Source organism: Erythrolamprus reginae, chromosome 5, assembly GCF_031021105.1.
Source record: "Erythrolamprus reginae isolate rEryReg1 chromosome 5, rEryReg1.hap1, whole genome shotgun sequence".
NCBI classification, from domain to species: Eukaryota; Metazoa; Chordata; class Lepidosauria; order Squamata; family Dipsadidae; genus Erythrolamprus; species Erythrolamprus reginae.
The window spans coordinates 35,078,894-35,106,801 of record NC_091954.1 but is presented as its reverse complement, the minus strand read 5'-3'; the positions used below and the strand labels follow the sequence as shown (position 1 = coordinate 35,106,801).

General features: G+C 43.4%; 1 protein-coding gene across 3 annotated transcripts in view; it reads right to left on the bottom strand.

Annotated features, from left to right (window-relative positions):
* The window catches only part of RPP30 (ribonuclease P/MRP subunit p30), a 34,687-nt gene extending 14,578 nt beyond the window's left edge, over positions 1 to 20,109 (bottom strand). Inside the window, exons 1-4 of one of the 3 annotated variants that reach the window (XR_011559168.1) lie at positions 19,981 to 20,109; positions 18,568 to 18,623; positions 10,946 to 11,002; positions 7,095 to 7,169 (exon numbers count right to left, since the gene is read on the bottom strand). Coding sequence is in view for 2 of the 3 variants with exons in the window: in XM_070752351.1 (XP_070608452.1) it covers positions 7,095 to 7,169; positions 10,946 to 11,002; positions 18,568 to 18,623; positions 19,981 to 20,062 (270 nt within the window). In the remaining variant the exon portion in view is untranslated. Of the gene's footprint in view, positions 1 to 7,094; positions 7,170 to 10,945; positions 11,003 to 18,245; positions 18,315 to 18,567; positions 18,624 to 19,980 lie in introns of those variants that run through there. The other 2 variants (XM_070752351.1, XM_070752352.1) reach the window with 2 other exon arrangements.
* Positions 20,110 to 27,908: the final 7,799 nt, after the last annotated feature.

Below are 27,908 nucleotides of genomic sequence, written 5' to 3'. Positions count from 1 at the left end.
AGTGTTCAACTCTCATTGTTAGAGGAAGAAAGGTTATAGGAAGGTAAAGAAGACACATACAAGGGCGGGAAGTGACTGCTGTACCCGCTCACCGTACGAGAAGAGGCGTTCAGGTAAGCAATCAACGCCTATTCTCCGTACTGAAGGAGCGGGTCCAGCAGTCACATGGGACATACCCAAGAGATAGGTCCCTAGGGTGGGAGTACATTGCTATCGTGAGAGATAACGGATTGGAGTACTCTTCTGCCGAAGGCAGCGTCCGCTGATGCGTACGAATCGATTTTGTAGTGCCTTATGAAGTAATTTGGCGAGGCCCAAGTGGCTGCATTGCAGACTTCTTCCAACGGAGCCTGAGTCGCCCAAGCGGCAGATGTGGCAGCACTTCTGGTGGAATGCGCTGTAATATTCCTTGGAATGGAGAGGGAAGCTGTCTCGTAGGCCTTAGAGATGGTCCCTCTGATCCAACGACCTATTACTGTAGAAGACACTCTGGATCCCAAGGATCTGGGATGGTAGGCTATGAAGAGTGCTTCAGACCTCCGGATGGATCTTGTGCGTTGGATATAAACCTTTAGCGCTCTAGTGAGATCCAGAGTGTGCCATCTAGTTGCCAGGGGATGCTCTCGTTGGAGGCAGAAGGAAGGTAATATGATATCCTGAGATCTGTGAAACATGGAACTAACCTTTGGTAGAAAGGTGGGGTCCAGTCGCAGAACCACTTTGTCCTGGTGAAACTGGTAAAGGTCCTGTCTGATAGAAAGGGCTGCCAACTCAGATATGCGTCGGGCGGATGTAATCGCCACCAGGAATGCTACCTTAAAGGATAGGTACCTGAGGGACGCAGAATTCGGGGGTTCGTAAGGTGCCTGAGTAGGAGAGTGGAGAACCCGTGGCAAGACCCAGGTAGGATATCTGTGGATTTTAGAAGGCCTGAGGTTGGCCACTCCTCTTAGAAATTCTTGGATTTCTGGAAAGGAGCGGAGGAGCTGCCTGCGAGGCCCCGCCAAGACGGAAGAAATGGCGGCCAGGTGTCGGCGGATGGTGCTGGTAGCGAGGCCCTGGTGGAAACCCTTCATGAGGAAGGTGATTATCCTGTGGATGGGAAGACACAGGGGAGAAAAGCCCTCCTGCGAGCACCACTGATGGAATTTGGACCAAGTATGGTCGTAGATCCGGTTGGTAGACCCTCTTCTAGACTTCAGGATGATTTCCACTGAGTCCGGGTCATACCCTCGCAGGTCTAAGTCCCTCCGGATAATGGCCAGGCGGTGAGGTGGAACCACTCTGGGTCCGGATGGAAGGAGGCCCCCTGTCGCAACATATCCTCCGAAACGGGGAGTCGCCAGGGGTCCTGGACGGACAGTTGTTGGAGGTCCGTGAACCAGGGCCTGCGAGGCCAGTGAGGGGCAATCAGCATTACTCGGGCCTTCTCCAGGAGGATTTTGTTGATCACGTCTGGCAGAATTGGAATTGGAGGGAAGGCATACAATAGACCTGGAGGCCAAGGGCTCCTGAGAGCATTGATTGCCTCTGCTCCCGGAGACGGGAACCTGGAGATGAAGCGAGGGAGCTGGGCATTGGCTTTGGTCGCAAATAGATCCAACACTGGATGGCCGAACCTGAGGCAGATTTGGTGGAACAGTGACTGATGGAGATTCCACTCGCCTGGATCTAAGGTCGCTCGCGAGAGCCAGTCCGCTTGGACATTGAGGCTCCCCGAGATGAGGTCGGCTAGAAGCGACTGGAGATTTTTCTCTGCCCAAAAGCCTAACTTCAGGGCCTCCCTCATGAGGGCCTTGGATCTTGTGCCTCCCTGTCTGCAAATATGGCTTTTGGTGGCTATATTGTCGGTGAGAATCAGCACATGTTGGTTGGAGATGTGAGACTGGAATTGTTTTAGAGCTAGAGACACGGCTCTTAAATCTAGCCAATTGAAGGGCCTGGAAGCCTCCTCCAGTGACCATGTGCCCTGAGCTAAAAAAACCCTGGGCGTGGGCTCCCCAGCCCGAGAGGCTGGCCTCTGTGGTGACTACAAACTGGACGGGACACCGGAAGGAAGATCCCTTGTCTAGGGCTGGAGAAGTCCACCACTTGAGGGATCTGCGAACCGTCGGTGGGATGGTGATGCGACGGTTCGAGTTGCTGTGGCCCGATCTCTGGAATGGCAATAAAAACCACTGTAGTTCCCTGGCGTGAAGACGGGCCCAGGGGACAATACCAATACATGACACCATTTTACCCAAAAGGGAAGATAGGGTGGCAATGGAGGCAGATTGCTGGGGCAGGAAGCGAGCAATGAGATCCAAAATGCTGCGTTTTCTCTCAGTGGAGAGGAAAACCTGGGATATCTCAGAATTAATGATAGTTCCCAGATGCAGAATGGAAGTGGATGGATCAAGGTGGCTCTTTTTAAGATTTATGGAGAAACCATGATTCTGTAGAAACGACATGGTAAAAGAGAGGTCTGCAGCCACACCAGTTCTGGAATTCCCATGAATTAAAATGTCATCTAAATAACATAAAATATGAATGGGAGAGGCCCGGATATGAGCTGCCAAGGATCCCAAGAGTTTAGAGAAGACTCTGGGAGCTGAGGAGAGCCCAAATGGCATAGCCCTATACTGAAAATGCCTGCCTTGAAGGCAAAGCGCAGAAATTTCCTATGGACCTTGGCAATGGGAATATGGAGGAAGGCCTCCGTGAGATCCAGAGACACCATAAAGTCTCCCTGATGTAGAGCTGCTAAAATGGAAGATAAGGAATGCATTTTGAATTTCCTATATTTTATGAACCGGTTCAATTTCTTTAGATCTAAGATGGCTCTCCAGCCTCCAGAGGTCTTAGGGACCATGAAGAGGATGGAAAGGAGCCTAAACCTCTCTGGAGAGAGGGGACCGGTTGAAATGCTCTAATAGTCAACAAATGAGAAATAGCCTCCTCCATTCGGATACGAGATGGAGTGGAACTGGGAGAGGAACAAGAAATAAAACGGTTAGGGGGAGGTGAAATGAACTCTAACCTTAGGCCCCTTTCCACAGTGTCAATGACCCAGGGGTCCTTACAAGAACGGTGCCAGGCGGAAGAGAACCAGGCTAGGCGACCGCCTATGGGAAAGGAGGAAAACTTACCATCTGGCTCTTTTGGAAGCCCTGGTAGAAGAGGATCCTCTCTGATAACGGGAACCTCTGCCCCTGGTGGTTCTAGATTGGGATCGAAACCGAGGGGAATACTGACCTGGACTCCTTTGAGATGCGAAGCCCTGATCCTGTTGACGTCCTGTGCGCCGAAAGGGCTGCGGTTTAGGGGCCTTCTTGGTGGTAGGTCCCAAGACCTTCTTCTTGTCTGTGGTCTCCGTAAGGAGAGGGTCCAGAAGGTCTCCGAAGAGTAGGTTACGTTTCAGCGGACCCATGACTAACTGCCACTTCTGTCTTACTCCCGCCTGCCAAGGGCGGAGCCATAGAAGTCTTCTGGCCGTTGTGGAGGCTGCTACTGACCTGGCTGCAAATCTGGAAGATTGGAGGTTAGCATCTGCTACATATTGGGGAGCTGCGAAGATTTTGTTGAAATCCTGTTGGCCCCGTAAGTCATCTGGAGTCAGGTGTAGTTGGAGCTGAAGAAGCCACAAGAGCATAGCTCTGGAAAAGAAGGATGCCGCTGCAGCACTCTTAATGGCCCATGAGTCTGCAAGGAGACTCCTTTTGAGCATTTGCTCAAGTCGTTTGTTCTCTGGCCGGAGGACCTCCTCTGCTTCGCCCGGCATGGCAGCAGTCGAGTGGAGTGTCTTCACTGGTTCATCTGGCTTGGGACATGTTAGGAGTTCCTCATAGGAAGAGGGGAGCTTGTAGAGCTTCTTGTCCTTGGGAGTGGGAGTAAGCCAACGGTTGGGTGGTCCCACTGTTTAAGCAAGGCATCCTTAAACAACTTGGGCATAGGAATTGCCTCATTGTCTTCCTGTTCTTCCATGAAATAAGGAAGATTTTCCTCCGGAGGGTCTGATTTAAGAAGTAGCCTGTTTTACTTGCCCGGCTAGCCCCGTGGATACTCTAGCTTTAAGCAGGAGAGATTTGAAAAGCTGCGAAGGAAAGATAGCAGCTGGGGCTGGAATCTTAATCTGAGATTCCTCATCTTCCGACAGACGCTGAAATGGGTCATCATCCTCTTCTGCATCCACATCCTCATCCTCTTCCTGAGAGGAGTCAGAGACCTCCATGCTGGGGCTCTGTAGGAAGGAGAAGAACTCACGGGACGGGAGGAGCGTGGAGGGGGATGAGACAGAGAAGGCACATTGAAAGATGAGAGTTTAGCGTCAATGGTGTTAGACAGAATAGTCAAGATAGACTGAAAACTCCGGTGGCAAGGAAGAAATATCAGCCGGAAAAGCAGGAGGATCCCTGAGGGCCTGAGCAGGTTCTGGCTGGGAGGAATCCTCGGTAATATCTGGCTCCTCTGGACCTAAACCCCATAGGTTAGGTTGGGGTGGATTTAGGTTTGGCTCATCCAGGGATAGCACAGGAACCCCAGAAAGAGGCAAGTTAGAGGCCTCCGGGGGGGTTGGATAGATATGCACTTGGGCCTGCACTTACAAACGTTTTGCTGATTTGTCATGGATTTTTTGTAGGGCTAGGTCCCTTCTCTTCTCGGCCCTGGTGACCTTGGTCGAGGGGCGGGCCCCTGGAGAAGAGGAGGAAGAGGCCTGGGGGATACTAGTAATCTCATCGCCTGTAGGCCTGGCCTCTCTGGGACCTTTAGTTGTGCCTCTCTTGGGAAAAGTAGCCATAGTCTGACAATTAACAGAAGACAAGGCTGAGCCAAAAACTGAATACTAAGGAGAAGAATTTCAAGGACTTCCCAAGAGGAATGGATCCTGCTTCGAGGCCTCGAAGCTGCTGAAACTTGAGGACAATCTGGGCAAACCCAGAGTTCGTGCCCCCAAACCCAGCGGGGCCAGCCTCCCTAAACTTTATAATTAAGTAAACCAAGGCACTCTGGTTGGAGGCTTAGCCGGTGGAGAATTTAGCCTGGGACCCCCAAGGCCCGCTCCGGGATCCACGCGGTGGACTGAGGCCTACACGGCTGGCAGGGGGCCAACACGAGAGGCCTAGATTTAAAAAGGGCGCGAAGGCCTTCGCGCCGAAAAAAATCGCTCCGTAAGATTTCTTAAAGGGGAAGCGATCGACTAAGTCCAGGAGACTAGAAGGCGTCTCACTCCGCAGGAGGTATTTCTTAAGCCCTTAAATATTTTTATATACAATAAATAATCAATAATTCAATAGGTAAATACTTGCACCAGGACCTCCAGGCCTAAGGATTAGAAGAATCCACAAGCGGCCGCAGGAATCGTAACCGGCAAAACCGCCGGGGGAAAACGAAACCGCAACTTCTCCCAAGGAAAAAAACCTAGCCGCTTTTTTTCTTTTTTCCTTTTAAACGGCTGGCGCAATTAGTGCAAGTAAATAATTAAAGACAATAAATCTTACTACTTTTTGAAGGAAAAGATCGAAGGGAAGGTGTTAGAATGTTGAACGAGCTATCACAATACAACCGCAGGATATGCGAACTGAGCGAATTCTGGGGAAGGGGCGGATCCAGCAAGCTTTTTTAACACTAGGCTCAGTTCCACCGGATTGGACATGAGCAACCCCATGTGACTGCTGGACCCGCTCCTTCAGTACGGAGAATGACTCGGTATAATTTTTATATGAATTTTTGTACTTCCCATCTTACTAATATACCTGATATATTAAAATAAAGTGTCTTAGTTGTGACTTAAAAAAAACAACTATGAAAGTGCTTATATGTCCAAATTATAGATTCACAATGATAGGTGAGCACATAGAAAATACTGTATAATAAAGAAATGTACATACATGTATACAGTATAATTAATTATTATAAACAATGTTTTAAGAAATAAAATTAATAAGTTTAAAATGGGAAAATATTTTGAAAGAGCTCTATCAGAATATCAATATTTATCTATTTATTGGTACTTTCATCCCACTTTTTATTATTCTTATAAATAACTCAAGGAAGCAATCATACCTTAATACTCCCCCCCTCATCCTTTCCCCACCCCAACAACAATCCTGTGAGGTAAGTTGGGTTGAGAGAGAATGACAGAGCCAAAGTCATCCAACTAGCCTTCATATCTGAGGCAGGATGAGAATTATGATTAATCCAATACTAATCATCATCATCACCCTCATTCCTTGGAGCAATATCTAAAGGATTGGCTTAGAAACGTGGAAATTTTGAACTTATTGGACCTGAATATTCTGACTTTGCAAAAAACTACTCTACTTGGAACTGCCTATATACACAGACGCTACTTACCGTATTTTTTGGAGTATAAAACACACTTTTTACCCCTTAAAAGAGACTGAAATTTGGGTGTGTTTTACATTCCAAATGTAGCTTTTTTGAAGCTTTTTTTCCAGTCCTAATGATGTACTTATAATTTTCCGGGTTCTTCCCAGTTTGCAGGCTTGTTTTCATTGATACTCCCTCCTAATAAGGTTTTTTCAGCCCTAACAAGGGGCTAACAATCTTCCCAGCTTGCAGGATTTTTTTATTCCTACTCCTTCCAAATACGGTTTTTTCCAGCCCTAAGTTTTTGCAGGCCTGTTTCCATTGCTACTCCCCTCAAATAAGATTTTTTTTCAATAACTAACCAGTAGATAAAATAATGTGCTGAAGCTGACCAGACTAAGGACGCTAGCCAGATGAATATCTGGTAGGTACATTTCCCCCCTATTTTCCTCCCCCAAAACTAAGATGTGTCTTATACTCCAGTGTGTCATATACTCTGAAAAATAAAAATGCTTAGAACCCGAACTGTTTTTAACAGTCCCAGATTGTGAATCGAACTGAAGATTAATAACAACCACCACCACCACCACCACAACAGCAACAATAATAAAAAATAAAATGTTACCCTTTCCTATTTCTAGTTCTACTGCCCACCAATATGAGAAAGTGAAAACAGCCTTCAGCTATTCTCTCTGATTACCAAGCAGCAAAACATATCAAACACCTCTTACTTAACAAAGGATTGTGAAGCAAAACAGCTTGCAAAAACTGCTTTACAAACTTACTAGAACGTTGCAGTGGGATGGATCAGAAACCACTAGTGTCAGCCTTGATAAAATCTTAATTGGTTTGGATTTCCCCTGTAAAAGAAAAACCTGTGAGAAAAGAAACCTAGGCAACAGGACACCTACTCATTATTGAAGGAGGATACTTTATTCTCAGTAGGAGCCTACACAAATCTTCATCACCACAGTCCTTTCCTTAATTCAAAAAACATATGGCACCTCCTGTCTCTTCTAGGATTCTTAATCAGACAGCCCACCTTGAAAGGAAACATAGCTCTATGTGTTACTTTACTCTATGTAAAGTAAGACAAGAAAGTCCACAACTTCCTTGTCTTACCAGGGTGGGCTCCAGCCGGAACGCTAAATTGGGCTCGCGGCCGCGGCTCGTGAGTGCTTGCGAGGCCTGCACAATTTTGCTTCTGCACCTGTGGAGATAGCAAAATTGTGCACGGAGCCACAGGTGCGTCCACGTTTCAACATGCGCGGAAGCAAAAAAAACTTGCCAAAACACGGGCTCCATGCACGATTTTGCTATCTCCACGGGTGCAGAAGCAAAATTGTGCAGGCCCTGCAAGCACTCACGGGCCGTGGCGACGAGCCCAATTTAGCGTTACGGCTAGCAGCCTACCCCTGTGTCTTACTGTATAACCTCAATTCATTTTGATGCTACAGCTAGGAAAGTACCACTAAGCCATATCACTTGTGAGATGAAGAGACTATATAAACCTGATAAGTAAATAAATATTATTCAGTTGTAGTACATTATTTTTAATAGGGCTGGTGGTGTTTGACATTTTAATTACTTTAGGGTTTATTTTGTTTCATTTTCCGTATTATCGTTTACTAATGTACCTTTCAATTTGTTTTCCACTCCTGTTATTCAGTAAATATATCAAGAGTGTATATAGATGTGTAAGATGTATCTGCTCATTAGTGTTTTCTGGAGAGCTCAAGCAGGACAAGGTGATGCTGACAACATACTATAGGTACGCCCCTTTTTATACGCCACACTTGAGCACATATAAAAAGGGATGCACGGTAGTTTAATAACAGGCTGGTCTCCCATCTTCACTCCCCCCTGTAGATACTTCTCACTCCAAGTGGTCATTCCTATTTATTTATTGAATCCATTTGTCACCAATCTTGTCATAGGACTGCTCTGGGCAGCTTACAATGGTAAAATGGGGGGGGGGGGGATAAAACAAAATGCAAAAATACATATGATAATTATAAAGATGGGCAGAGGAGGAGCAGGAAGCATGGCGGGGAGGTGGATTCAGCTGATTTCTGCAATAGCCACCTCCATTGTGGTATTTCCCTATTGGGTCCCCAGGCCAACTAGCAGCCTAGTAATTTGGGCTTAGTAATTATTATGGTAATAATACAGGCTCTAGAAGAGTTATTCTCTTGATGATGGCACACATTTTGGTAGAGAAGCAAAGCAACAGTAAAAAAAACAAAAACAAAAAAACTCCTGGGATGTAAAGGCAGGAAGACCTCACAAGGTCTTCTTATCTGTGGAAGTAAAAGCACAATAAAGCAAATGATTGATCATTTCCTACCACACACAAGCCTAAAATTTCCCATCAGGGACAATGGCTTTATTTTATGTAATGATAGGACCAGCCCCATCAGCAGTATCTCTTTCTCATCTGTTTTGGCTTTGGTTTGAAGGGTATAATGCAGGGAACTTGCCAGTCCCATTAGGTAAACGAGACCAGGAGTTCAACTCCACAGGAAAACTGAATCTACTTTTATTGGAATGGGCTATAATAAGAGAATATTGCAGGTCTTATTATGTGCTGTACCTCCTCCTCCTAATATGCCAATGAATTTTGGAGATGTTTCCTTCAGCTACTTCCTAATGTTATCTGGACTTTAAAAAAAAACTTCAGTTCCTTTGGGCTAAGTAATGGTTCCTGGATATCTCCACCTAGGTCGACTATCTTACTTTTTACACAACTCTTCTATAAGCTCATGTAAGCATAAATTTCATTTAACCTTAAGGGCTGAACCATTCACAAATTAAAATATTATACTGCCCATAAATTGCTCAGACTTACAGCAGCCTAATGCTTGCCTGGGATGAGTCCAAGTTTTCTATGAGGGGAATATCCTGAATAGGTCATACCTGAGTTGACAGCTACTGAGAATCAGTCACAGGGCGTTCTGTGCCACAGATATATTACTTTATTTTGTTTCCATATTTACATTTTACCTCAGTTCTTATGGATTCTGGCCAGATAACATTAGAGTAAAACATATAAGACAAAGCCAAATAAATGGTGAAGACCTCCCAAGATCTTCCCAGGATCAAAAGGTATAAATGCAGAGTCTTGCAAGAATCTTCTTTATAACGTGACAGAAGAGGGGAACATCAAATAAATCAGGAATGATAACAACAGCCACAGGTCATTGTGTTTCATATCAATAAATATTTATATTCAAATTAAAATGTCCTAAATATTGTCTCTAGTGCTTATGGGAAACAGATCTAGCATCTTAGGGACTAACAGCCTAACATGTATTTAGTGGACTCAAAGCCTCCCTGGAGTTGCTTTGTCTGGGTATGATTTAATTTGGAAAACAAATACACAGTTATCCATCCTGACCCTAAAGATAAATCTGACCAAAACACTAGGGCTGTGAAATATCTTGGTGAAAGCAGTAATTCACAAAATGCATTGCAGAAGGGAAACATCCACTAGAAGACGGGGCTTAGCTGTTTTCCCACAATAGGATGGATGTTCACCTAGGGGAATAGCGGCCAATCATGCGTAGTACAGGCAAGAAATACAAGCAGACATACTTGCTCTACTTTAATTGTAATATTACATTAAAACAAAGGTGGGGAATGATGTCCCCTTTAAGACTTGTGGACTTCAACTTCCAGAATTCCTGAGCCAGAGATCTGAGGCTAGTGTGCCTCAGAATTCCTCAGCCACCATGGCTGGCTCAGGAATTTTGGGAGTTGAAGTCCATAAATTATAAAAGGGCCATCATTCCCCACACTTGCATTAAAAGAACATTGGGTGGCTGAAATTGTTTCCTCTCTCTTGCTCTTACTTTCTTTAAAATATGGAGGGTCCCTTCTGCAACATTTCTCACACCCTCCATCCTTCTGTAGATTTATTTTACTTGTCAGTTGTCCATTCAAGGGCTCTCCCTCCTGCCTCTCAGGGACATTAATTCCCACATACCATTACAATGCTCACCTTTTGGAAATTATGGTTGCCTTTATTGTTCAAGGAAAGATGCTTCCCCTGTTCTCACACACTAGGCAAAAAACCTCTTTCAATTAATTTGTGCAGCTGTACCTTGCAGGTTGCAGAATGACGCTATATGAAATGGTGATGTGAATTGGACTGCCTCCAACTATAAACTGAACTTAAATATATATATATATATATAAAAACAACTACCTCCATACAAATGGAATAGTTTATTGGCCAAGTATGATTGGACACACAAGGAATTTGTCTCCGGTGCATAACTTCTCAGTGTAGATACAAACAACAAATAATAAAAGAGGAACAATATAAGAGGGAACCAACTAATCTAGGATTTTTCAAATGGTTAAGTTTGGATTTTCGGGGATTTTTAAATAAAGCAATTTGCACTTCAATCACACTGACTCTAAGCATTTTTTTTTCCTTTAAAGGCATATATTCCACATTCTAACCAGATTCATCTCATTCCACTTGTTTGTTGGGTGCAATCAGACCATAATTCCTGGGCATGACAGTTCAATGGAATTTCTTTCAGAAAAGCAAAATAATGTCAGTCTCAGTGAAGTCTACCAGGTTATATTTGTTTTTCAGAATATAGTGGTTTTAAATACATAAGCATACCTGTACAAGAGGCAAGGATGAAAACAATTCTGTGGGAGTTATTGGCTTGACAATTTCCTAGGGACAGATATAAAGAAAAAAAATCACAATGTATATCCACCAACAACAAAAAAATCCCCACAGATAACTTGTATGCAAAACTATATTGAAAAAAGGTTTGTGAAATAAACAACAAAAACCCAATTGACACAAAGAGCTAAATCCCCAATCTACACTTTCTTTTCATAGCCATGAATTGTTGAACTGTATTAATCAATTCTGCAAACAACCGAATAGTTGTTTAGTTATAGAACAGATAAGCAAGAGAAAATATTTTGTTTTACAGTTGTATTCTATACACATCTATCAAGGCCTGGAATGAAGGCAATGGACTTTCTAAGGAAATTAGGCGTTGATTGCTTACCTGAACGCCTCTTCTCGTACGGTGAGCGGGTACAGCAGTCACATGGGTTGCTCATGTCCAATCCGGTGGAACTGAGCCTAGTATTAAAAAAGCTTGCCGGATCCGCCCCTTCCCCAGAATTCGCGAATCCATAGACTAGGCTCAGTTGTGAAGCTCTGTAGTGTTCAACTCTCATTGTTAGAGGAAGAAAGATATAGAAAGGTAAAGAAGACACATACAAGGGCGGGAAGTGACTGCTGTACCCGCTCACCGTACGAGAAGAGGCGTTCAGGTAAGCAATCAACGCCTATTCTCCGTACTGAAGGAGCGGGTCCAGCAGTCACATGGGACATACCCAATAGATGGTCCCTAGGGTGGGATTAGCTTGCTATCGTGTGAGATAACGGATTGGAGTACCCTTCTGCCGAAGGCAGCGTCCGCTGAAGCGTAAGAATCGATCTTGTAGTGCCTGATGAAGGAATTTGGCGAGGCCCAAGTGGCTGCTTTGCAGACCTCCTCCAACGGGGCTTGAGTCGCCCAAGCGGCCGAGGTGGCTGCGCTCCTGGTGGAATGCGCTGTGATGTTCCTTGGAACTGAGAGGGAGGCCGACTCATAGGCCTTAGATATAGTCCCTCTGATCCAACGGCCTATTACTGTTGAAGACACTTTGGCCCCCATGACTCTGGGATGATAGGCTACAAAAAGTGCTTCTGACCTCCGAAAGGGTCCTGTGCGTTGGATATAGATTCTCAGCGCTCTGGTGAGATCCAGGGTGTGCCATCTAATTGCCAAGGGATGGTCTCGTTGGAGGCAGAAGGAAGGTAGGACAATATCCTGAGATCTGTGGAACATGGAACTGACCTTGGGTAAGAAGGTGGGGTCCAGTCGCAAGACTACCTTGTCCTGATGGAATTGGCAAAGGTCCTGCCTGATTGAGAGGGCAGCCAGCTCCGAAATGCGTCGGGCAGAGGTAATAGCCACCAGGAATGCTACCTTAAAGGATAGGTACCTGAGGGACGCCGATTTTAGGGGTTCGTATGGTGCCTGCGTGAGGGAATGGAGAACCCGTGGCAAATCCCAGGATGGGTACCTGTGGACCTTGGAAGGTCTGAGGTTGGCTATGCCCTTGAGGAATTCCTGAACTTCAGGGAAGGATCGGAGAGGCTGTCTGCGGGGACCTCCTAGGACAGATGAAATGGCTGCCAGATGACGCCGGAGGGTGCTGGTGGAAAGTCCTTTATGGAAGCCTTGCATAAGGAAGGAAATTATTCTGTGTATGGGGATGCACAGAGGGGAGAGACCTTCCTGTAGACACCACTGGTGAAACTTGGACCACGTGTGGTCGTAGATTCGATTGGTCGAACCCCTTCTGGCCTTTAAAATGACCTCCACTGAATCGGGGTCATGACCACGCAGTTCTAAATCTCTCCTGATAACAGCCAGGCGGTGAGGTGGAACCACTCCGGGTCTGGATGGAAAGAGGCCCCCTGCCGCAGCATATCCCCCGAAACGGGGAGTCGCCAAGGGTCCTGGACGGACAGCTGTTGGAGATCCGCGAACCAGGGCCGGCGGGGCCAGTGAGGGGCGATTAGGATTACTCGGGCCCTCTCGGTGAGGACCTTGTGAATCACGTCCGGGAGGATTGGAATTGGAGGAAATGCGTAGAGTAGGCCTGGAGGCCATGGACTCCGGAGGGCATTGATTGCTTCCGCTCCCGGGGATGGAAATCTGGAATAGAAGCGAGGGAGTTGGGCGTTCGCATTGGTCGCGAAGAGATCCAGGATTGGTAGGCCGAATCTGAGGGTGATTTGATGGAACAGGTCTTGATGGAGGTTCCACTCTCCTGGGTCTATCGTTGCCCGGGATAGCCAATCCGCCTGGACGTTGAGACTCCCCGAGATGTGATCGGCTAGGAATGACTGGAGATGTTTTTCCGCCCAAAGGCCCAACTTGAGGGCCTCCCTCATGAGAGCCTTGGATCTCGTGCCCCCCTGTCTGCAAATATGGCTTTTCGTGGCAATGTTGTCGGTGAGAATGAGAACGTGCCGGTTGGGAATGCGAGGAGAGAAATGCTTCAGAGCCAGGGAAACGGCTCTTAACTCTAGCCAATTGATTGGCCTGGAAGCTTCCTCCGGGGACCACGTGCCCTGGGCTATCATCCCCTGGGCGTGGGCGCCCCATCCCGATAGACTGGCATCTGTGGTGATGACAAATTGATCCGGGCACCTGAACGGGGATCCTCTGTCCATGGCCGGAGACTTCCACCACTTGAAGGATCTGCGAACACTCAGTGGGATGACAATGCGTCGATTTGAGTTGCTGTGCCCTGATCTCTGAAAAGGTAACAGGAGCCACTGGAGTTCCCTAGCATGAAGGCGAGCCCAGGGAATGATGCCTATGCATGACACCATCTTCCCCAAAAGGGAAGATAGAGTGACTATGGAAACTGAAGAATTAGATAAAATGCTAGAAATTAACTCCACTATACTGAGTTTTCTCTCGGGAGAGAGAAAAACCTGGGAGGATTCTGAATCAATAATGGATCCCAGGTGAGAAATGGATGTGGAAGGTTGGAGGTGGCTTTTATCAAAGTTGATGGAAAATCCATGGTCCTGAAGGACTGACATGGTGACAGAAAGGTCTGTTTCCACTTTCTCTAGGGAGTTCCCATGAATCAAAATATCATCAAGATAACATAAAATGTGGATGGGAAACGCCCTGATATAGGCCGCCAGGGACCCCAAGAGCTTTGTAAAGACCCGAGGGGCCGAGGAAAGGCCAAATGGCATCGCCCTATACTGGAAATGCCTGCCTTGAAAGGAAAAACGTAAAAATTTTCTGTGGCATTTGGCTATAGGAATGTGAAGGTAGGCCTCAGTGAGGTCTAAGGAGACCATGAAATCTCCCGAGTGAATGGCAGCCAAAATAGAAGACAAGGAGTGCATCTTAAACTTCCTATATTTGATGAATAAATTTAGTTTCTTTAAATCCAAAATAGCTCTCCAACCTCCGGAGGACTTTGGAACCATAAATAGGATGGAGTAAAAACCTAGGCCCTTCTGACCGGAAGGGACCGGTTGAATGGCTCTGATGGACAATAGATGAGAAATGGCCTCCTCCATACGGTTACAATCTGAGGATGACCTGGGAGAAGGGCAGGAAATAAAACGTTTAGGGGGAGGAGAAACAAATTCTAAAAGAAGGCCTGTTTGAACAGTGTCAATGACCCAAGGGTCCTTGGAGGTGAGACGCCAATTAGAAGCGAAATGAGCTAGGCGACCCCCTATGGGAATAGAGGTAAGATTACCATCTAGGTTTTTTTGAAGCCCTGTTAGAGGAAGCTCCCCTTTGGAAGCGAAACCCTCTACCCCTGGAGTTCCTACCTTGGGAACGAAAGCGGGGGGAATACTGACCTGGAGATCTCTGGTAGGAAGCCGCTTGATCTTGCTGGCGCCCTGGGCGACGAAAGGACTGCGTTTTGGTAGCCTTTTTTGTGGTTGGACCCAAAACTTTCTTCTTGTCCGTGGTTTCCGTGAGGAGTGGATCCAGAAGATCACCGAAGAGAAGGTCGCGCTTTAAGGGACCCTGGGATAACTGCCACTTTTGGCGAACTCCCGCTTGCCAAGGGCGAATCCATAGGAGTCTTCTTGCCGTAGTAGAAGCTGCAATAGACTTAGCAGAAAATCTAGTAGATTGCAAGGTGGCATCGGCCACGTACTGGGCAGCTGCAAAGACCTTGTTGAAGTCTTGTTGACCTCTCAAGTCATCGGGAGGAATATGCTGTTGAAGTTGGCGAAGCCACAGCAGCATGGCTCTGGAGAAAAAGGAAGCCGCTGCAGAGCTTTTAGTGGCCCAGGAATCAGCGGTGAATCCTCTTTTGAGCATTTGCTCAATGCGCTTGTCCTCTGGGCGGAGGACTTCCTCCGCCTCGCCTGGCACAGCCGCTGCCGAGTGAAGAATCTTGACAGGTTCATCCGGTTTGGGAAAGGATAGAAGCTCTTCATAGGAAGAGGAAAGTTTGTACAACTTTCTGTCTTTGGTGGAGGGATTAAGGCCAGAGGCTGGAAATTCCCACTGTTTGAGTAAAGCATCTTTAAACAACTTAGGCATAGGAATTACCTCGTTATCCTCCTGTTCCTCTGTGAAGTAAGGTAAATTCTCCTCCGGGGGATCAGTGGAAGTGGAGGCTTGTTTCTCCTGGGCCGCTAATCCCGTAGAAATTCTAGCTTTGAGGAGGAGAGATTTGAATAATTGAGAAGGAAAAATAGTAATTGGAGGAGGAACCTTTATTTGGGATTCCTCATCATCTGATAGGCCTTGAAAAGCATCCTCATCATCCTCTATATCCTCATATTCATCCTGGGAGGAATCTGAATCATCCTGCATAGGAGCTCTGACCGCTGGGGGAGAACCCAAGGGGCGGGAGGAGCGAGAAGGAGGAAGAGGTAAGGGAAGCTCATTGATGGTGGAGAGTTTGGCATCAATGGCTTTGGACAACACAGCAAAAATAGACTGGAACTCAGGAGGTAAGCTGGAAATATCAGCAGAAATGGCAGAAGAATCCCTAAAGGCCTGGGAGGATCCTGGCTGGGGGGAATCTTCAATAATATCTGGTTCCTCTGGACCTATGCCCCATAGGTTAGGTTGGGGTCTGTCTAGGTTTGGCTCATCCAGAGATAACACAGGGACCCCAGAAGGAGGAAGACTAGAAGCCTCTGGTGGGTCTTGACTACTGATTACTTGGGCCTGCACTTTCAAACGTTTTGCTGATTTGTCATGGATTTTTTGTAGGGCTAGGTCCCTTCTCTTCTCGGCCCTGGTGACCTTGGTCGAGGGGCGGGCCCCTGGAGAAGAGGAGGAAGAGGCCTGGGGGATACTAGTAATCTCATCGCCTGTAGGCCTGGCCTCTCTGGGACCTTTAGTTGTGCCTCTCTTGGGAAAAGTAGCCATAGTCTGACAATTAACAGAAGACAAGGCTGAGCCAATAACTGAATAATAAGGAGAAGAATTTCAAGGACTTCCCAAGAGGAATGGATCCTGCTTCGAGGCCTCGAAGCTGCTGAAACTTGAGGACAATCTGGGCAAACCCAGAGTTCGTGCCCCCAAATCCAGCGGGGCCAGCCTCCCTAAACTTTATAATTAAGTAAACCAAGGCACTCTGGTTGGAGGCTTAGCCAGTGGAGAATTTAGCCTGGGACCCCCAAGGCCCGCTCCGGGATCCACGCGGTGGACTGAGGCCTACGCGGCTGGCAGGAGGCCAACACGAGAGGCCTAGATTTAAAAAGGGCGCGAAGGCCTTCGCGCCGAAAAAATCGCCCCGTAAATTTCTTAAAGGGGAAGCGATCGACTAAGTCCAGGAGACTAGAAGGCGTCTCACTCCGCAGGAGGTATTTCTTAAGCCCTTAAATATATTGTATACAATAAATAATCAATAATTCAATAGATTAATACTTGCACCAGGACCTCCAGGCCAAAGGATTAGAAGAATCCACAAGCGGCCGCAGGAATCGTAACCGGCAAAGCCGCCGGGGGGAAACGAAACCGCAACTTCTCCAAAGGAAAAAAGCCGAGCCGCAAACGGCTGGCGCTATTGGTGCAAGTAAATAATAATGATAAAACAAATCTTACTACTTTTGAAGAAAAGGAACGAAGGGAAGGTGTTAGGATGTTGAACGAGCTATCACAATACAACCGCAGGATATGCGAACTGAGCGAATTCTGGGGAAGGGGCGGATCCGGCAAGCTTTTTTAATACTAGGCTCAGTTCCACCGGATTGGACATGAGCAACCCATGTGACTGCTGGACCCGCTCCTTCAGTACGGAGAAATTAATATCTCACAATGGGCAATCTACTAACTAACATTCATGAATCTGGAATCTCACAAAACCCAGCTGTTTCCTTACATTATTTTCTCACTGCAACCAGCAAGAATGAAAAAATGCTAATGATCCAAGCAGGCTGATAATATGACTTCAGTTTTAGTTTTACTGTCCTATTTGCCAAGGTAGATATTTGTGAGTTCTTAAAAGCCTAAAATGCAGCTCAGCTGCAACCCCAGATTGAAATTATGTGGAATCTTATGATTCAAGCATTTGAATAATACAAATACTCTGGCAGTCCCTTAATTGGCTGACCCTTCTTCAAATTAGTGCCTTCCTCTAGCTGAGATGAATTCTGTAACATGAATGGTATGTGTATGCATATGCATGTAAGAGACTCTACACAGATTATCCTCAATTTACAACCTAACTGAGCCAAGAATTAAAGTGGTAAATCGTAGTAGGTACCACATAACCATGGTGGATTTTATTACCTTTGTTTGTGGTAGTTGTTAAATAAACATCAGTTGTTAAGTGAATCTTCTTTCTCCAGTGTGCTTTTTTTTGCCACAAAGTAAACATCAGGAATTGGTAAAAAAAATACCAAAAATTGTGCTCACTTTAAATGGCTGGAAATACAAGCCAGTTACCAAATGCCCCAAACACAATCCATCTGACCATGGACTCTCGGAACTTAAGGAAACGGGTTATAGGTAATTCTGGGGAGATCCATTATCTTTGAATGGTTGACTGGCATCTGTACAGAGCCTGTTTTTCAAACCTGGCAACTTTAAAATGTGTGAGCTTTAATTCCCAGAATTCCCCACACAGAATTCCCGGATTTGAAGTCCACACATTTTAAAATTACCAAGTTTGAAAAACAGGGGTATAGAGGCTATATACAAAGCAAGGCTGTGCAGATCCTTTGAAATAGGGACCTTGTATGTTTATTATTAAAACGTTTGTGGCTTACTACTGCAAATGTTTTGGCTAGAAAAATGAACCAGCTTTTCAAGGCTCGTTCAGAGACTAATTCCAACTATCTTCACACTACTACCACACAAAGATTTATCACTGCCAAGACACAAATATCACACCATATTTTGTCCAGAAAAACAACAACAGCTTCTTATCCCATCTTCTGAGGGACATGGTGGTTAAGAAATCTGAAATAGAAATAAATAAATAAAAACCCAGCAAAGTCCAGTCAATTTTCTAGCCATTCAAAAAAGATGCATTTTTAAAAAATAAAGTAAAGCAAACTGATTATGTAATATACAAAAAAATATCACATACTCTTGTTACATTTGCTCTGCTGTAGCATTCTTTACCCTTGTAGAAGGAAATCACTCTTACAGCCTGTAAAAGCATCAACTACATAAGGTCATAAAGAATCAATGTTTCTCATAGAAGACTTACTTTTTTCTTTTCTTCATAGTTGACAACATAATTGATTGCCACAGTTGAATAGCCAACTTAAAAAAGAAAACATAATACAGTTAATCAAGAGAAGCAGGATTATTTTTTTTAAAAAGCATTTTAGTTGATGCAGCTGGAAGCTATCCTCATGCTGCTTTCCATGTATACCAGATGATTTCCTGTCTTATTCTGAATTGCAATACACAATTTATGAATATACATATAAAGTTTGCTTATTCTCAGGCACCAAAAGAAATTGAGACTTTGGACTGAATTACACACAATTGTAAACAAAAATTCCATCTGAAGACCCAATAGGCTTAAGATAAATTTCATTATAATTTTACAGAGTGTCAAGAACAAGTTAGTAATTAACTAAAAAGAGCCCTGAACAATATTATATGCTTGGTGTTTTGTTGTTGTTCCATTGTTAAGTCATATCTGTCTCTTTGCTACCCCAAATACTGTATTTCTGTACTGATTGCATGCAGGTATCAATTCCAACAAATGTTAAAAAATGAAAACTAAAACTGTTGAGATTGTCAAAGGGGTTAAAGCACCAGGCTAAACCCAGGAGATTTGAAGTTCTAATTCTGCCTTAGTCAGTCTCTCAGGCCAACCTATCTCCCAGGTTAGTTGTTATTGGGAAACTAGGAGAAGGAAGGAATATTAGGTATGTGACATGTCTTGAGTTAATTATAAAAAATAATAATGAAGGCAGGATGGAAATAATTCATGAAATCGTTAACACAATCTTCAAAATATTATATATGCACATTAAAAAAATCTCTAGATTACAGCATTTGGATTTATTCCTATCTAGCTTTTTCTTAAATTTTCATTATATAGATTAAAATCTTCCCAAATTCAATGGCATGCCTAGGGCTATTCTAACTTACATCAGATCTTAGAGCTGTGATTTTCCTTTCCTGTGAAAAAAAAACTTTTAAAAAACGGTTTTTAAAAAACCCAATGTGACATTATAGTCCTTGAACACATCCAGAGTATTTATTATTTTAAGGAAGAGAATTTAACCCACATGCAACCATTTCACTCTGTGAAAACAGCAACAATGGGGAAATAGGTAGCAATGGGCAATAATCAAAAGCCATTTTATTTCAGTACATTTTATTTCAATAGTTTTTTACTGGTCTTGTTCCAAATCTTCCAAAAGGGATGCGTGCTTGTGCCATTTCTATTTAGACTGAAAGCAAATTTCCCCTCTTGATCCCCTACTCAACACAACCATTCGCACAATCTTGAAAGGTGGCGAGACTGAATGGCAAAAAAAGGAAATCCACCTCCAGTTTAGGCTAGTTCGTGGATTTTCTATTACACTCTGAAATAGCGGAGCCGTCTCCTCTTACACCCCGGCCACCCTCGCCTTTAGAGAAGGCACGGATCTAAACTCACGATGCGCCGCAGCCTCCACCAACTTCTGCAAGGCTTCTCTCTCCGGCAAGTAGAGGATATTCAGGTCCGCAAACGCGGCCATCTTCCATCCACGTGGGGGGCACCCGGAGCGAAACGAAAACAAGCCCTGCGCCTTTAACGTGCTTTGCATGTTGGGAAATGTAGTTTTTCTTTTAAAAACTTAGTTTGCCCGATGTTAGCTGGTGTTCGGGGAGGGGGTGTTTTTTGCGCAGAACGCCAAAGAAAGCGGCGCACTTGCGGTGTTCACAGCTGTTGTGGTGTTTGTTTTTTGAGGAAAGGAAGAAGAAAAATTTTGTGTACTGTATTTGTATCTTCTTCAGGAAAGCGCTCCCTCTTTAATGGCGTGGGAAACAAAGAGTTTATGGTATTTTTTACAGAAACTGTAATGCCTGTGGAGAAAAGAAATTGTATCTATCCCGAATATCCTTTTTTTCAAGAGGCAGTTGTACTTTATGGTTTTTCTTTGAAAACATTTCGCTTCTCACCCAAGAAGTCATTTAGTGCAGGAGCCTCCAAAGTTTGGCAACTTTAAGACTAATGGACTTCAACGCCAGAGGAATTCTGCGAGTTGAAATCCACAAGTCTTAAAGTGGCCAAGGTTGGAGACCCCTATTTTAGTGAGTCATTAAGGCCACCTCTAGGTTTTTGGGTCATCAGCAGTAGCGGGTTCCTATCAGTATGGTTGACGCCATTGTGCCAGTGCAGCTCCATGCCTCCGGCATGCACGTATGCGCATCCGAGTGAGATTTTGCTTCTGCACATGCACAGAAGCAAAAAAAATACCAAAAGGTTTCTCACACACGCATCCCCTCATGAGATTTTGGTTCCTGCACATGCGCAGAAGCAAAATCTCGGATGCGCATACGTGCATGCCAGAGGCACAGAGCAGCCCACCTGGTCATCAGGGTCACCTGAGGTGCAAATGGGCGTGGAGCCTTTTGGGACTGTTGAAAGAACTGTGTTGTAGATTTCTTCCATTCCCCATTATCCTATCAGAGTTGAAGAACCTTGGATGGGAAGCAAAACGTCTTCAAAAGAACAAAGAAAATCCCTAAAAGGGACCTTTGAGACAACCATGACCTGGTTGACTGAGAATCTCTACAGACTTACAGATGGAAGGGTCTTTTAGAGGAAAATAAAAGGTAAATGTTTTTGATACTTGTACCACATGATTCTTGACAAATGTATCTTTTTCTTTTATGTACACTGAGAGCATATGCACCAAGACAAATTCCTTGTGTGTCCAATCACACTTGGCCAATAAAGAATTGTATTCTATTCTAATAAAAGGTCAACTGCAATGATAGGATGCTGTGCCATAAAGAGGAAGAGGGTGGCGAGTATGTGTAAGAGGATTAAAAAAAACCTAAAGGATGCTTCATTCTGTGCATACCCATGTTTGCAAATGCGTGAACAAAATTCTTTGCTGCTTTCAAGTTTTTGTTCCATATGCGAACTCGTACTGTTTATAATAACGGCATATCTCCACTTAACAAGTAAACCAGTGTTTCTCAAGCTTGGTACCTCTAAGATGTGTGCATTTCAACTCCCAGGATGTTGGCTGGGGAATTCTGAGAATTGAAATCCACATAATCAAGTAAATGAATCCAATCCCATGACTGAATAAGGTTTTGTGGTGCAGGTAAGTCCTCAATGTACGACCACAATTGAGCCCAGAATTTCTGTTGCTAAGTGAGACATTTGTTAAGTGAGTTTTGCCCCCTTTTTATGACCTTGCTTGCCACAGTTGCTAGGTGAATCACTGCAGTTGATAAATTACTAATCTGGTTATTAAGTGACTCTTGCTATTTTATTTGGCGTGTCAGAATGGCACAGAAAGTGATCACAATGATCACAAATATGAATGCTGTAAAAGTTGTAACTCTGAAAAATGGTCATGACACTTTTTTCAGTGGTGCCTCTACCTAAGAATGCCTCTACTTACAAACTTCAGTGATTTTTGCTGATATTTTTGCTTCCGCGCATGCGCAAAAGTTAAAAAAATATGGCAAAATTCACTAAACAACTGTCTCACTTAGCAACATAAATTTTGGGTTCAATTGTCATCGTAAGGACTACCTGTATTTGGAATCCAGATTCTTTAAACCAGTGAGTCACTTGTATATTTCATAACCTTGTAATGACACCATTCTTCCACTGAGATAGGAAACCATTCATTTATTTATTTATGTATTTCTGTATGTATGTATTTCTGTATGTATGTATGTATGTATTTCTGTATGTATGTATGTATGTATGTATGTATGTATGTATGTATGTATTTAGTTAGTTAGTTAGTCAAGCATGTATAATGTTTAAAGTATAAAGTAATTTGAATATATAAAAGTATAATCATGGTTTTGAGTACATGGTATTTTACAAAATGCACGGGGACTTTAGGACAGGGACAGTAGGTGCACTAGTGCACGCCCCTTACAAACCTCTTAAGAATGGGGTGAGGTCAACAGTAGACAGTTTAAGGTTAAAGTTTTGGGGGTTTGGGGAAGAAATTAAAGAGTTTGGTCATTTATTCTAGGCATTGACCACTCTTGCTGAAGTCGAATGATTTGCAACCAGGTTTGGAGCGGTTTACATTAAGTTTGTATCTATTGCGAGGTCAAGTATTGTTGCAGTTGAAGCTGAAGTAATCATTGACAGGTAGGACATTGTGGCATATAATTTTGTGCGCTACACTTAGGTCAGATCAAAGGTGGCATAGTTCTAAATTTTCTAGGTTCAAAATTTCAAGTCTAGTGGCATAAAATATTCTGTTGTGAACAAGGGAGTGGGGTACTTTTCTCTTGAAATATCTCTGGACATTCTCAATTGTATTAATGTCCGATGTGTAGTGTGGGTTCCAGATAGATGGGCTATATTCAGTGATGGGCTCCTACAGGAATGGTCAGGAACGCAGTTCCAGTAGCAACATTTGGAGGTCCACCCAGAGCACCCAATTTGCACTGAAAGATGTTGAAACAAAATGCATAAGCCACGCCCACCACAGTGTGATACTCGTACTGCCCCCACCCTCCTCGCCTTTTGTAAGAGTCTGAAGACTTATCTATCCTGAAAAGGCTTGGGGTCATTAGACACAAACCTCTGGCCCATGAATGTATGGTGAGTTTGTTGATTGAATGGATACGAGTGTACTTTAATTGGTTTTCAGTTTTTTGGATTTTAATTAATTGGATTCTATATGTGTGTGTGTGTGTGTGTATGTATGTATACAGTATATATATGTATATATGTTTTTTTTTTAAAATGTCGGATGACCCTGGTATATTTTAAGGAACGTCACAGCTCCTTTTTTGCCTCTAGGCCCAACCCAGGACCACTACAAGGCAGTTAATATATTTTATAGCCGACAACTATATTCTGTATGTGTTTAACACATACAGAATATAGTTGTCGGCTATAAAATATATTAACTGCCTTGTAGTGGTCCTGGGTTGGGCCTAAAGGCAAAAAAGGAGCTGTGACATTCCTTAAAATATACCAGGGTCATCCGACATAAAAAAAACATATACCCCCTCCCTGGTACAGAGCTGGAAGGGTTCTGATCTGATAGCTCTAACTGCTAGTTCTCTGCTTTACAAGGCAGAGTTCACCAGATCGAATCCCAGTAAAGGAAAGGGTGTGGCTAGCTGATGAGGCCAGAACAAGGCCGAAATGAGACCATCCTAGTCTCCCTTAATTTTAAAATTCCAGCTAAAAACATTTAACATATGTGTGTGTATATATATGTATGTATGTATGTATGTATGTATGTATGTATGTATGTTTGTATGTATTTGTGTGTGTGTATATATATATATATCCATTCATATTCAACACAAAAAACCATGTAATCCTTCCCTGGTACCGAGCTGAAGGGATTGGATACTGTAGCCTAGAGGTTAATTCTCTGCCTTACAAGGCAAAGGATGCAAGTTCAAGTCCCAGTGAGGGTATGGCTAGCTGATGAGGCCAAAATAGATCTATTCTAGTCTCCCTTAATTTTCAAATTCAGCAAAAACATGTGACATATACATACATACATACATACATACATACATACATACATACATACATACACATGCATACATACCTGCTGAAGGAGCTCTCATCAGATTTTGCAACCACAAATTTATCTGAGGATGAAACGTGGGTCTTACCAACCTCCAGAAGCATCTTCATCAGTACCATATGTTGCAAAGTCCAAGGGCTGGAGTTCATGACATTACTTCTGAGAATTTGCAGTTCCCCAAAATGGGATTCATGTGCCTGCCATACTGAGAGACTTAGAGGGCCTGTGGTTGACTGCCATCAACGTGGCCTTGGGATAAGCCATCGTGCATGAGTCAGTGTGTGATTAAAAAGAACTGGTGTCTTTGGAACTCTTTTCTGTCCTGTCTCATCAGAATCTTGCTTTGCTGATCTTCATCAAACTGACTTTTTGTATCTGGAAGAAGCTGTTATGTAAAGCTTGAATGCCTGTAGATTTTAATGTAACCCTGGGGCTTCATTCCTTTTCCGCTCCTTGCTGAGCTTGTGTTAATAATTTATTTTGCCTTTTTATTATGCATATGTGCACAGAAACCTTTGGCTATTGTGTCTTTTTCTTTGTTGAATTATGCACTGAAGCTTTAAGTGGCTATTCTTTCTTAACAGCCAATCATGAAAAAATTAAGTTTCCCCCTGGCAAAGTATTAAAGGGTGGGTTGTGGGTTTTTTTAGTTCCTGTGGTGTGCTAAACTGGAATGCTTCAATGGAGAAAAAATTTAGTTAACTGCTTTTGGGAGGAAACAAATTTCAACATCTTGTAGCAAAAATATGGCAAGTATCTGTCTCACCATGGATATCGGCTATTATCATGGTACAATTTCCTCACCTACATACATTTCTTTCCATGATTTACCCTGCTTTTCAGCAAAAAAAAAAAAATGGGAGGGAGGGAGGGAGAGTTTGATTTCACATGTATTGAATCAGAATGTGTTTATATCAGTAAAAGCTTTATTTCTCATCTCTTTGTCAAGCAGTTACAATTTATTTTGACAAAACTGGATAAATGAGCTTTATCACCCTCCTTCGGTTACAAGGCTTATCAAGACTTATTTACGCCAAATTCAGATATTGCAGAGGAGAAGGAGGCAATTGCAACTGCTCTACTACAAACGAAAATTTTCCGTGTTGAGAATCAATATCATATTAAATGTGACATAACTTTGGAATTGATTCCAACAACACCAGTAAACATTTAGAACAATATTGTGCTCACAAATAAGTACAGACTTGTGAGGTTTTGATTGTTTGGAGTGCTTCCTGCTCTTACATAATTTTAAAAGGTGCTATAAAAATCAGAGTGTTTATCCTTTAAAAATGAAATGTGGAGGTGGGGGGGGGGGAGAACACTGTTAAAATGGAAAAAATGAAAAATGGGAACTAATAGATCACCCTTAATGAACACAGAGAGAAATATGGTAATATAAAATGGTAAAGCTGGATGATGAAATAAGAGCATAAAATATGTTGTCAAACATTAATATTATTATTTATTACATTTGTATGCCGCCCCTCTCCGAAGAGTTGGAACAACTCACAACAAGCAATATACAGAGTAGGATTGCGCATGTGCCGAATTGATTTCTAGGCATTTCACCTCTGGCTCCGAATTAATATATAATGTAAAGGGTTTTCTCTCCCTTAAAAATACTATAAATCCTTCTTAGGAAAAAAATAGGAGGTACAGGAGTCTATAGGCATCAAAGAGAATTTGAAGATTTACGATTTCAAGCAAAGACGGAGATGCTTTCGCTGTAACAAGGAAGTGATAAGTGAGTACAATAAATCTTAAAATGGCGGAGGGAGGGGAAAAAGAAGACGCTTCCAGCTTAGCGGACATTGAAAAAAAACTGGATAAATTGCTGGACATTTGCTCTGGATTTGAGCAGAGATTTATTAAAGTAGAAAGTGCAATGGATGAGTTGGCTTCAGATTAAAAAGGAGGAGGAATCCTCTGCTGGAAAGATACAGAAAGTTGAAAAACAAGTGACGGATTACGATGGAAAAATAAAACAAATGAATGATAGAATTGCTAATTTGGAGGACCGACAGAGAAGAAGGAATTTGCGTTTACGTGGGTTCAGAATGGATTCTGCCTCTGATTCAAAGTTAACACAAGCTGTCTGTGCTTGGTTAAATAAACAGACAGGCGTACATGTCAGCTTGGAAGATTTATTGCGAGTTCACTGGGTGTCCCCCGAGAAGAGACGGGAGGCAGAGAGACATAATTGTCGCTTTCCTCAGTGAAAAAAAAGCAGAGATGATTTATAAATCTTTGAAGACTTCTACGAGCCTTAAACAAGACGGAAATGAGATAAGGGTTCTGAGGGATCTTTCCTGGGAAACTCTGAGAGTGAGAGCTGTTTTGAAACCAATTGCAAGCCGGTTATATCAAAGTGGAACCAGATTTAGCTGGGGCTACCCAGTGGCCATCTTGGTGTTCCAGGAAAATAAAATGTACAGAGCACGTTCATTGGAGGAGGGAAAGGCTTTATTGGATCAACTGGGGATTAAGTTTGATGAAACTGGAGCACTAGCACATGAAGGAGAAGAGGCTTTTGACGGTCGGAGTACCGCAGACGAGGAGGAAAGACGAAGGGAAGAGCAGCTGAAGGAGTTAAGCGGGCAGGTGGAGGCCATCAGAAAGGAGCAGAGAAAAACACGGGCTCTGCGTGAGAAGAGAGCCAGAAAGTGATGGTGTTTGGTCCCTTGTCTTGTTGTGAAAAAAAAAAAAAGAAAGGAAAAGAATTATTACTATTACTATTATTGTTATTATTATTATTATTTTTCTTGGAGATACCTTGGGATTCCTGTATATCTGTCATTCAGTGGGGGAAGTCTAAGGGGGAGAAAAAGGTGGTTTAAGAATTTAAAATTAAAGAAGGAATTATTTAAAGGAGAAAGGAGGGGGGGAGAAGTTTTCTCTTTATTATAATTAAAAAGGGTTGAAAGAGGAGCTAGTTGAGTGGGAACGCAATCCAGATAATGTGCCTCATGTATGGGCAAGTTTTTTTCTTGTCTTCTCCCCACTTAGTGGGGGGAGCACAGGGGGAGGCACATTGGGGGGGGTAATAGGGGTAAAGAAAGGGGGGGAAATAAACCAAGGGCAAAACAAGAGGGGAAAAGGGTGATTTTGGTATATTATGATGGAGTGTAAGATAATGGTTTTAAATGTGAATAGTTTGGGATTGGATTTGAAACGTTTTAGGATATTAAGGATGGCTAAGCAATACAAGGTGGATATTATGATTTAGACAGAAACACATAAAAGAAGGGGAGGAAGGGATAAATTGATTAATGATAGAAATGGGAAATGGGTGTTTGAATCTAGAGGAACACAAAATAGCTGAGGCACAGCGATTCTGATTCATCAGAGGGTTAATTTTGAAGAGGTGGGAATTCAGAAAGACAGAGAAGGAAGGTGGATATTTGTTAAAGGGAAAATAAATCAAAAGAAGCTGACATTAGCAGCAATTTATGCCCCAAATGTGAAAACAAAACAATTTATAATAAATACTAAGAGGAAGTTAGACAACTTTATGGAGGGCTCAACTTTTTTGGCAGGAGATTTTAATATGCAATTAACAAATGGGATTGCAAATAGCAGGATGTTACATTTAAACAGACTTAATATGGTGGATCTACATGCAGATATTTTAAACAGAGCTACATATTATTCAGCAAGATATCATACATTTAGCTGCATAGACTACATATTAATGAATAGGGGAAGCAATATACAAGTTAAAAAAGTAGACATTAAAAGTATATGGATATCGGATCATGCCCCACTATTGGCAGAATTGGAAATAGGTCAGGAACGTAATCAAAGAATTTGGAGATATAATACAGTTGTAACTGCTAGG